Genomic DNA, 11,447 nt, shown 5'->3' with positions numbered 1-11,447 from the left:
CAAATCATGGACTAATTAGGCTTAAAAGATTCGTCTCGCAAGTTAGTCGTAAGTTGCGCAATTAGTTTCGTAATTAATCTATATTTAATACTCCATGCATGTGTCTAAACATTCGATGTGACAGAAATTTTAGGAGCGCTTAAAGAACCAAACAAGACTATAGTACAGTGTTTTTCTCTCACAATAAATCAGCGAAGATTACGTCTGTCGCAAGGGATGGTAGGGTATGGTTAATTACAGACATGCAGACGAACAGGACAGGCTCTCAGCATGCACAAGGATCCCAGGCATTGACACGCCATGATATGATTTGATTTGATGCTGCTAATAATGTTTTGATAAGGTAGGTAACTGATGTTCTGTGACACTGAATTAATTGATGTTCTTTATGACATAGGAGTACTCCGTACTATACTACTACAAATAACAATGATGAACAACTTCTGTCCTGTTCGCTTGGTTGATAAACCATAGTTAAAAGTTATGATGGTTGATTTATTGTGAGAGAAAAATATTGTTGATTGGCTGAAAAAATATGACTTTTAAGCCAAGCAAACAGGGCGTTCATTTTGAGGGTGAACAAAATCAGAGTGGTTCTTTGAGCTGCCGGATACTCCAGTATAGAGTGGTGGTATGAACTTGAATCCTAGCATAGTGGCATGTTTGGAAAGAAGCAAACAAGCCTTCTTTAGCTTTGATTCCTTCGGCCCGCGCGCATAGCATGGCATTGAAAGGCCGAATTGGGATGATGAGAATGAGAGCACACGCACGCACGCACGCATGGGCCTGTGCGGCGATGCCTCCTCACCTTTTTGGCCTTTTCCACTGCTGCGGTGCGGTGCAACGAGATGGGAGAAAAAGCGAAAAGAGACAAGAGGGACCAAAAAGAACCTGGACCTCTCTGTCTCTACCTATAGACTGGTAGTAGCACTGGACTGTGTGTGTAGTAGTACCCTACCAACAAACAGGGAAAGAGAAAGCAGGCTCTCTTTTGCCAAAAGCCCAAACGCCCAAAACAGGCTTGCTCAAGAACACGATCGATCAGCAATGATGAGTTCACCTCCCCCCATTCACCCCCTTTCTTCTTGCATGCATTTGCATTTGCATTTGCATTGGCATTGGCATCAGCCATCTCACAAGTCAAGGGCGGCAGCCTGCCCATCGCCCGACCAAATCAAACAAACCAAACTAATTCACCCTACAACCTTCCATTCCATATGAACAAACAAATATATTATTCCCTCATGTTACTTGTCATATATATGCACGCAACGCAAGCACAAAAAAACATAGTAGTACCCCTCTCAGAAACAAGAACAAAACCTATGTGCTATGTTCTATTGCTATGCATGTTTCTCTCCACAACCAATGTAATGTTATGTCACACTCCTCACTGTATGCACAAATCAAATCGTGCCACATCTTTTGTAGTGTACACACACATCCGGAGCCAGACCCCTCCCCTCAGCACCCCGGCAACGACTGGGCTGACGTCATGTCAGACAAACTGGCATCTGAATCGTCACAGTGTCTCAGGTAGGACTGCCGCAGGGACTTTGCTGATGATGCACCTGCCACTACATTCGCCTCCCACTGCGACTGCTGCGGCGATCGAGGGACCATGGTACACAGGCTTGGCCCCGATTCTCCGCTTCGCCTTAGGTACGTCCCATGCTGGCTGGAGCCTCCCAGATAGCAGTAGCTTGAAGAACCATACCCAGGATTGGAGATGTAGGATGAACTCACATGTGGACTGGGTGATCCATACCCTGAATGGGCCACATGGGGCAACGGATACCTTATACTGATTGGTGGAGACAAGTGGCTGCCAACCAGGGAGTGCGTCGACAACGACAAATGTGAGATGCGAGGATGGGGAGATGACATATTTGGAAGGTCTGCGATGCTTCTGCTTGCACGGATGCCAGGTGAGCTTATGTGAGATCTAAAGGGGTTGGGAGAATTGGGGGTACTAGAAACAGAGTAAGCACGAGAAACCGAGTGCGATGAAGGATGCCGGCTTATTGGCCTTGGAGGGGATGCTGCCACACTCGACCGGAATGAAGATGGCCGAGAAGGTAACCGAGCAGCAGAAGAAAGTAAAGGGGTAGCCTCTGTGGCAGGAAGTTCTGATGCTCCACTCCTTGCATCTCTCTTGCATATAGGACAGAATGTTCTCCAAGAAGTCAGCCACATGTCCACACAAGATGCATGGAACTCTGCAAGGCAATAGACAGAAGTTATCAGTTTGCTACTTTACACATCTCACTCTTTGCATTGCTGATTTTATACAAGGGCACGCTTCATTCAGTGCAATGACTTGTCTTTCCCCTCATCAATTAAATCTGCAGTACTCTCGATGCCTAAGGATTAAAAAACAACTACTACAAGTAAACACTTGCCTTCCATTCAGTAATAAATAAGTAAAATCTGAAATGTTCTCTATACCTAATGATTATAACCCAGATGCGTCGCGCTCCCACACCAGACACCAGTAAGATTAAGGCGTCTATATTGTCAAAAAAAAAAGATTAAGGCGTCTAAATGAATTTGCTATATATACTTTTGTTACATTTTAGCTTTCTGTTTTGGTTTGTCTAGTTCTTGTTGGGTTTCATAAAGATCTTGCACCCAAACCCAAACACTGAAAGATACAATCCAGCAGATCTATTTGACGAGGTAGAGTTCTAAACAATCATGCTACTGTGGTAGCATGTATGCCAAAAAAAAGCAGGGTGTTAGAAGTGGAGCAAACATACTATGACGGCAAGGTAGTACTCTTAGCTTTTCTCCGACATTGTAGTCTTCCAAGCAAATAGCACACATTGATGATGTGCAGTTATCTTCTTGCACTTTTGTAAAAACAAGACTTGGAATAGCCTTAACTAAATGACTGCTCATTCCATGGAATTCTCGATCTTCTGGGATTCTAGGGTGGTCCCTCCTTATTCGATGCCTTCTCACAAAGAAACACGTAGCTAGTACAGCAGACATGGCAATTAGCGATATGAGTGAGATTGCCATGATCGACCACGCCGAGTTTTCGAATGTAGGTAGTATCCACACCTCTACATCCGCATGGCCTGAAAATTTCTTCAACACCTCTCCCGAGGCCTTTGAAACGAACACAGCATATATATGAATGCCACTTGAGCTTCCAGCCACTGTAACATTTTTATCTAGTTAGATAGAGAAGGTAATACAAGATCAATTGCCAATAGAATTTAGTGGAATGAAATTGAATCCAGTTATCAGTTAATTTTTCTTGTATTGTTTGAGCATTATCAGCATAAATATCAATGTCCGACTCATTTTGCAGAGAGCATTTGCTTGTGCACCAATCTTGTCTCTAATTAGTGCATGGCTACAGGTAAACATGGAGATGTGATAGGCATCGACTTCAAAATGCTATAGATAAAGGACATCATACCAAGTGGCAATAAGAAAAAGAAATGGATAAGGAGCAAGAGCGAGTGACAAGGTAAATTACTTGAAACCAGGACCCCACTATTTTCATTGTCATAGACGATTGCAGCTTTAAATCCAGCATCCTGTGCATTTTTTACTTTCTCATCAAATGCGCACCCGCCTCTTATAATTAACGCAAAGGGAGACGGAGGGCCATTGACTGCTTTGATTGTTAATGGGCTGCAGGCATTCAAAGGTTCAGAAGCATAAACTACTCCACTGACTCCAGACCCTTTCACTCCTGGAGCTGCAATCCAATCGAAAAGGCATGTTTAAATCCTTCAGTAATAAAAATCATGAAAGGGAAAAGGAATAAGCGAGAGCCTAAGAGGCAAATGAAGCATACACAATCATCATAGCATAAACCCAAGCTTAATGTTAGTCAGAGAACTCATATAAATTAGCCACGAGAGCATGATAGTAGGCAGCGCAATGGACTCACACATCACCATAAATCAGCAGGTATATAGTGTAACGAATAATAAACCAAACATAACACCTAAATTGATCACATATGCAAGTCATGCAAACAAAATGTTTTAGATCAAGTGGCATCGGATGGTAGCAGTTGGTGATCTGACAAAATTAAACGATTGTAAGGAGTGCAGGACTTACAAAAGCTCGCCTCAATGTCATCGAAGGACACGGTCAGATTATTCCCCATTAGCACGACATTGGCAGCTCCCATCCGAGCCATAAGACAGACCATCAGACAAAGAATCAGAAATCTACTCTTCATCTGGCCAGTATCCAAAGCACTGGAAGAAAATGCAGCTCTTTTCTATGAAGTAGAAGCACAGAACCGACAAAACGGAGAGCCAGCTCAATACTCCAAATCTGTGTCTCCAGGTGCAGCTATTGGCTTAGGCCTGCTCGGTACCTGCAGATCACAAAGCAACAAATCAGGCACCATTCGTAGCAACTGAAACCGACATTGCTGTGATCCGTTTGGAGCTTTATTCCTTAACAGTATGTGAAAACAGGAAGGAATTGTGAATAGAAGCTGGAGATGTCTAACATTTATGATTTAGTAGAAGGAACTAAAACTATTGGTTCTGTTTTAATGTCCACAATTGGCATGGCAAAGAACCAATCTTCCTTTTTTTTGCGAGCAAAGAGAGAAACTTTATTAGCTAGGCATTGGCAAATTACAATCGCCATGATGGAAGGACAGAGCACACACAGGCATTTGTCCAAGCCAGGCCGCGGAGTGTTTACATCGTCTAGCTAACAAAGCTAAAGCATTTGCTACTTGATTGCACTCTCTCTTTACATGGGAACACTTCCAGTCATTCATCAACCGAGTCAAGCCTCTCGCCTCCTCTATAATATGGCCTATCTCGGACCTATCCGGCTCATGATTTTTCAAGGAAGACATAACACGCGCGGAGTCCGATTCAACTCGGGAAAGCCCTAAGAGCCAATCTTCCAAAAGTAAGTTCCAGAGAGAAGCTTCCCCGGCTTGTGGTTATGAAACAAGACAAGCACACATCCGCTCAATGGTCTTCCCTAGACCCTAGGAAATTGATTTTTTTTTTTTTTTTGAGGCAAGACCCTAGGAAATTGAATTATGACGAAAGAAGCAATTCACATGGTATGGTCATGAGCTAGAAAATCTCTAATCGCCAAGAATGTCCAATGTTAGGACTGAACAAGGATCTGGTTAATAAGCAACACATCGCTAGATGATGACGAGCAGAGGCGGCGGTGCCCAATCATGACAGGATCATCCTACTCTTCTTTCTCTATCAATCGAGCACTGTTTGTTCGTTAAAAAAAAAGAGAGGACCTAGACAGTCATAGACAGTACTCCTACTGAAGGACAACTAGTAGTAGCTGCAAGGGACAGATTTTGAGCAGGGAGGTGACGGCGGAGAGGAGGAAGAGAGGGAGCGGGAGAGGTGGGATTGGTGCGGATGCGGACCTGGGGGTAGCAGCGGCAATGGGGACGTCGGCTTCCATGTGACGAGGGGGGCTATGGTGGTGGATGAACCAGGCGGGAGGAGGGGACGCAGCGCGATTCGTCGTCGAGGAGGCCTCGACCTGAACCTGGATCTGAACCACTGCCCACTGCCGACCTGAACCTGGACTGATCCTGACAGGGGCAACTGGGCAAGACAGGACAGGCAAAGCGGGGGCCAGGGGAGGAAAGAGTCTTTGAGGAGGGAGCCGGCGAGGTCGGCTTGGCGAGGGCGAGGATGGATATCCGTTCCGTTCTGTTGAGCTGCATTGTCATCACCCAAAAAAAAAATTCTTTTTTTCCCCATGGTTGCAAAGTGTCCGTCCGGATATGCTCTGAGGTTCAGTTCAGTTGAAGGGTGTGTTGTTAACATCAATCTACAGATCTACGAGTGCTAACATCAAGGATCACTTGTTAACATCTATCTAAAATATTAATCCAAAATATTGTTGAAGGGTGTGTTGTTAACATCAATCTACAGATCTACGAGTGCTAACATCAAGGATCACTTGTTAACATCTATCTAAAATATTAATCCAAAATATTATGGCCCCGTTCGTCAAAAAAACAAGTCAAAATATTGTTCCAGCTGATTTATTGTGAGAGAAAAATACTGTTCCAACTTAAAAAAACAAGCTGAAAAGACGGATTATAAGAGAAGCGAACGGGACATATGTCAAAGTAGTAGTAGCGATGGATGGATGAGAGTATAAGGTAGCGTTGGGTTGGGAGTCAAGGTGGACGGGACGGCTCCATTTTCTGTTTAGTTGACGAGGGACGGGATCGACCCATTTTGTGTTTGGTTAAAAGACATAAAAAGTGGGATAAGCTACCGACAAGTGGGACCCATTTGTAAGTTTTTTTTTCTTTTTTTTTCTTCTCTTCTCCTTATCTCTTCCTCTCTCTCCTTATCTCTTTCTCCCGAACCTCGCTCACTCTTCCTCTCACTCCCCTGCTCCGCCGGGCCTACGCGAGAATATTCGTTGGTGGGATGATCCTATCTCCGGTTCACCTCTGAACCAAACAGCAGCAAAAGTGGGATCATCCCACCCCATCCCACGCCATCCCACCAACCAAACACACGGTAAAGGTTTCCTAGGGGCGGATAAAATTTTGATGCCAAACCAGAATCGATGAGATGGCACATGAAATTTGCATGGGCCCATCGCTGATTTGTTGCTTTGCTTCCTGTCTTTGCTTATTAGCCATCTGGTTGTTTAGACACACAAAAAACCATCTGGTTGGATCGGACACACCCTGATGGAATTCAATTCAGTTCAATCCACTAAATTGGCGCCAATCATTCATCCATTAACCTAGCCTAGAAAAACAATCCAACCCATACATACACTGGAATAATCAGTCATCACATCCACCATACCAAAAAGATCTCTTGCTTTTGCTTCCAAACGTGAATTTGAATTTGAATTTGAATTTGACTAGGGTCCATTTTTGCTCCCACAACTAAGTTTGCTTTTGTTTTACAAGTACTATGGATACTCTGATGGAGATAGTCTAAACAACAACAGAAAAAGGGCTGCATCTGTTCTTCATTCATCTTTACTGTTACTGTACTTGAATCTATCTACTAGTGCTAGCAGGAGTATTTCCCTTTCCCAAGCGTGGAGGTGGATGAGCAGGAGAGGCGCCTACTGCTGCTGCTGCTGCCGCCAGACTTGTTGTGCTTGTAGACGTAGGAGCGCGCGAAGTAGAGGAAGAGCGCGAGCTCCACGCCGCTGAGCCCCGCCAGCAGCCAGTAGAAGTAGTCGAGGTGCGCGCGGTTGAGGTTGTCGGCGAACCAGCTGTCCCCGCCGCCGCTGCCGGTGACGCCGTCGATGACGGAGATGAGCAGGCTGCTGATGAATCCCCCGATGCCCATGACGCTGAGGTAGAGCGCCAGCCCCAGGCTGCGGAGCCCGTCGGGCATCTGGTCGTAGAAGAGCTCCTGCAGGCCCACCACGGCCAGCACGTCCGCCACCCCCATCATGGCGTACTGCGGCACGATCCACGCCCAGCTCATGGGCACCGTCGCCGCCGGGTCGTCCACCAGCCCGTGCTCCCGCGCCGTCGCCAGCCGCCGCGCCTCCACCAGCGCCGCCACCGCCACGCCCGCCAACGACGTCGCCATGCCCGCGCCCACGCGCTGCAGCATGCTCAGCCCCGACGGGTTGCCCGTCGCCCACCGCAGCGCCGGCACCACCGCGCGGTCGTACACCGGCACGAACAGCAGGATGCTCGCGGGGCCCAGCGTCTGCAGCACCGCCGGAGGCAGCTCAGGGCCCTTCTGTCCGATGCGCCGGTCCAGGGTGCGCCCCTGCTTGTTGAAGAGCGTCATGATCTGCGCGTACACCACGCCGTACGCCAGGCTCGACGCCCAGATGGGAAGCAGCCGCAGCACGCACCGCGCGTCTGCCTCTTCTTGCTCATAGTCAGCCTGGGGCTGCGAGGAGACAAGGAGGCCTCCTGCTTTGGCTTTGCCGACCAGGCCGCGTGCGAGGCGGCGGAACGGGGACTTGGCTTCCGGCGTGGGCGCGTAGAGGCGGTACGTCGGGGTGCCCAGCAGGAAGACGAGGAAGGCGCAGAGCACGATGGCGCAGGGGACGCCGAAGCCGAGCCCCCACCCGACGTACTCCTGGATGTAGCCCACCACGGAGACGGACACGGAGATGCCGATGGCCATGCAGAAGAACCACCAGTTGAAGAGGGAGCCGCGGGAGGCGCGCTCCCCCTGGTGCTCCGCGTCGAACTGGTCCGCCGCGAACGCCAGCCCGCACGGCTTGTCGGCGCCCTGCGCGATGGCGATCAGGTAGAGGGACACGTAGAAGAAGGCCACCTGCGGCCACCCGGGCTGGCATGAGTATGCCGACGACGAGACTTCCCAGACGGACGAAGAGAAGGAACCGCCATCCTCCCTGCAGGGCATGTGCGCCGGCCGCAGCGCCGGCACCGTCGCCGACAGCGTCAGCATGCCATACCCCTGCCACCATTAACGATCGATTACTCTTATTATTCTTTCGCAAAAAAAAGAGGATTACTCTTATTATTAGTGCTATTATTATGCACATATACAGTACTCTGTATATGCATGCACGCACGCACGGTAATAATCAGTGTTATTATCTCCAGACAAGGATATTATTGCCCAACCCAGACAAGGACAAGGTAGTGACGACGAATGAATGAACACTGATGAGGTGGCCGAGTTTGATGAAGAAATGTCCTGGCTGGCTCGTTCTGGGACTGGGACTGCCTGGCTCTTCCTTTGGTCCCGGTTATCCACTCCACTAGCAGTAGCAGTCTATTGTACTGTATGTAACAGGAGGCAGCAGGGCAGACTAGACACACAGGACCGACCAATAGAGAGAGACGTCCAAGAGGCAAGGCAGGCAGTCCATCGCAAGCAACTGGTCAATGTGGTTTGGTGGATGGATGAGGATGGCAGGAAAACAAACGTGGACTGGAACATGTAGAGATTTATTTATTTACTCAAAAAATTGCAATCCGTAGCATGTGGACACGCAGTAGTAGTACTTGTTCTGTGGTAATAAAATAAAGTACTCTGTTCTTAGCAGCATATTACGCGCAGATACGCTACGCTAGCAGTACAAGTCAGCGACTGTTGTGGTTTGTGGCGGCAGCCTGGGCCTGGCAGGGCGATTTTCCTTCTCTTTATTTTTTAATAATAAAAAAATGATTGATGAGATGAAGAAATAGATAGACAGCGGACAATACTACTGATGACCTTTTCTTCTTGGCGAAAGGACCAGAGAAAAAGGAAAAACAAAGGATGATATTGACTGAGCCCCTTTCTTTGTTCATATACCCTTTCTTTCTCTCTCTATTTTTTTTTTGATGATAGATTGCTTGATAAGGCTGCGTTTAGTTTTCAAAAAGTTTCTCAAAAAGTGCTACGAGTATTAAATGTAGACGAAAAAAAAACGAATTGCACAGTTTAGTTGGAAATCACGAGACGAACGTTTTAAGCCTAATTAATCCATGATTAAACACTAATTACCAAATATTTAAGCCTAATTAGTCTATGATTAAACACTAATTACCAAATAAAAACGAAAGTACTACAGTAGTCAAATTTCCAAATTTCCCGAACTAAACACACCCTAGGACGAAGAAGTAGATAGACGGTGGATAATACTGATGACCTTTCTTGGTAAAAAAAAAACCAGATTTAAAGGAAAAAACAAAGAAGGATATTGACCGAGCCCCTTTCTTTGTTTATAGCAAGCACGTGCGTTGCGTGCTTAGGTATCTCTATCTCCGAAAGAGAAGAAGAAGAAGAAGAAGAAAAACAGAGATACCAAACAGAGCAGAAAGAGTTGGCTGCTGATTCATGGATCGGATGCACGATCATCATTGCTTAATTGGGTTGGGGGCAGTAGTATAGGAGTATAGTAGAAACCAAAAAAAAAAAACAATGGGCAGGCAGGCAACAAGACCCGAGATTAATTACCAGGACGTAGAGGGTGCAGGCGATGATGACGGATCGGTATCGGCCCAGGTAGGCGTCGGCGAGGAAGGCGCCGAGCAGGGGCATGAGGCAGGCCGTGCCCGACCAGGCGTTGACGGAGGCGGCGGCGGAGGCGTTGGACTGCCCCAGCGGGCCCGTCAGGTACGTGATCAGGTTCGCCGAGATGCCGTAGTAGGCGAAGCTCCCGGCGATCTCAACGCCTGTGCCGGTGCCGGATTAGATTATTGGGCGAGGGATTAGATTAGATTATTATTGGAGGATTGCCCGATTCGATTGGGGATTGTTGGAACGGTACGTACCCACGACGAAGAGCGCGGATCTCCATCCCCCGGAGCTCCCGCGCTGCACGGGCCGCCCAAGGTAGTCGGAGACGCCGGCGAGAGCGGACGAGTTCTCCTCCTCCTCCTGCTGCTGCTTGATGGACTGCGGGAGGGGATGGAGGAGGGGATCAGCGAGGATGGTGTCGGCGCCGCCGGTGGGGCCCATGGCCACCCTCTCCTAGTGCTAGCTCTGCTTCGGCCACGGCCTCGGCGCGCCGCCTAAACGCCCTGCCCTTCCCTGTGCCGTGCTGTCCTGGAAGATGAGATATTTGGGATGATGAGGTTCAGTTTGATTGCTGCCTTGGCTTTCTCGTTTCTTCTGTCAATAATATTTCAATTTGTTTGTTGTGTGGTTGTGGACTTGTCAGTTGTCACTCGTGGTGGTCGTCGTCTACCTCCCCGACTCCCTCCTCCATTGTCCATTCCATACGTACAGATACAGTAGACCGTCCGTAGGCCCGCCTGCTCCAGGTTGCTTGCTTGCTTGGTGTTGCCCCTCCCCGTTTCAATTTTATTATTTCAATTTGACTTAATTTTTGTAGCCACCCAATCAAATCAATCAGTGGTGATCGAATCGAACATTAGCAAATTTTTTTTGTTTATAAAAAATAAATATAAGAAGGTGTAGCCCGACACGACAGGATCGGCTGACTTTTCCGTGCAAAGATCTTTTGGGAATGTGGTGCTCCTGCATTCCTTAAATCCCTTCCTAATTCTTAATTTTTAATAGGATAAGAAAAAATACCTCTCCAACAACTCTTAATCCATCCTTCTAATCTTTTACAACTTGGGAAAAGCCAATCTGTTCCGCGTAAAGTTACACGCTTCCTAGTCGCGCATAGGAGTATCTTCTTTCCCGCGTGTCTTTGTCGGCCAATCTAAAGGTGAAAGGGCGTAGAAAGAATAAAGAGTAGGAAAGGGTTCCTGATGCAAATGTACAACAGAAAAAAAAAATATAAAAATGGTTAAGGATAATTTAGAAATATTATAGGATTCCTGATAAAAATTGTCTTCTATATTTTAAGAGTTGATTATTAGAAATTCTTGGAGATGGTCTTCTTTATTTCTTCTAATACTTTTTTATTCCATGTTTTGTGAAGAAAATATTAGGTACTCTTGGACATACTCTGAAACAAGACTGTGATTGGGAATTTGGACTGTGGCCGGCGAGCTTGTGCGAGCGAGGATGGGTTTTCTTCATGCAATGCAATTG

General features: G+C 47.2%; 2 protein-coding genes across 3 annotated transcripts; both read right to left on the bottom strand.

Annotated features, from left to right (window-relative positions):
* Window positions 1-1,200: 1,200 nt before the first annotated feature.
* LOC136498122 (receptor homology region, transmembrane domain- and RING domain-containing protein 1-like) lies at window positions 1,201-5,805 on the bottom strand. 2 transcript variants are annotated; one of them, XM_066494062.1, is made up of 5 exons: window positions 5,393-5,775; window positions 4,084-4,348; window positions 3,491-3,715; window positions 2,760-3,164; window positions 1,201-2,219 (listed from the first exon to the last, which is right to left on the bottom strand). In XM_066494062.1, the coding sequence occupies exons 2-5, from the start codon at window positions 4,205-4,207 to the stop codon at window positions 1,465-1,467; spliced, it is 1,509 nt and encodes a 502-aa protein (XP_066350159.1). In that variant the 5' UTR covers window positions 4,208-4,348; window positions 5,393-5,775; the 3' UTR covers window positions 1,201-1,464. The 2 variants fall into 2 exon arrangements, with proteins under 2 accessions (XP_066350159.1, XP_066350160.1); XM_066494063.1 differs by lacking the exon at window positions 1,201-2,219 and having other exon boundaries at window positions 2,828-2,978; window positions 3,067-3,164; window positions 5,393-5,805.
* Window positions 5,806-6,656: 851 nt separating this feature from the next.
* Window positions 6,657-10,561, bottom strand: LOC136498121 (protein NRT1/ PTR FAMILY 5.10-like). Its single transcript, XM_066494061.1, has 3 exons — window positions 10,214-10,561; window positions 9,897-10,114; window positions 6,657-8,405 (listed from the first exon to the last, which is right to left on the bottom strand). Exons 1-3 carry the CDS (start codon window positions 10,398-10,400, stop codon window positions 7,023-7,025), a joined length of 1,788 nt encoding a protein of 595 aa, XP_066350158.1. The 5' UTR covers window positions 10,401-10,561; the 3' UTR covers window positions 6,657-7,022.
* Window positions 10,562-11,447: the final 886 nt, after the last annotated feature.

The sequence above is a fragment of the Miscanthus floridulus genome, chromosome 12 (assembly GCF_019320115.1).
Source record: "Miscanthus floridulus cultivar M001 chromosome 12, ASM1932011v1, whole genome shotgun sequence".
Classification (NCBI taxonomy): domain Eukaryota; kingdom Viridiplantae; phylum Streptophyta; class Magnoliopsida; order Poales; family Poaceae; genus Miscanthus; species Miscanthus floridulus.
The sequence above is the reverse complement of the archived record's forward strand: the minus strand, read 5'-3'. Positions and strand labels throughout refer to the sequence as shown.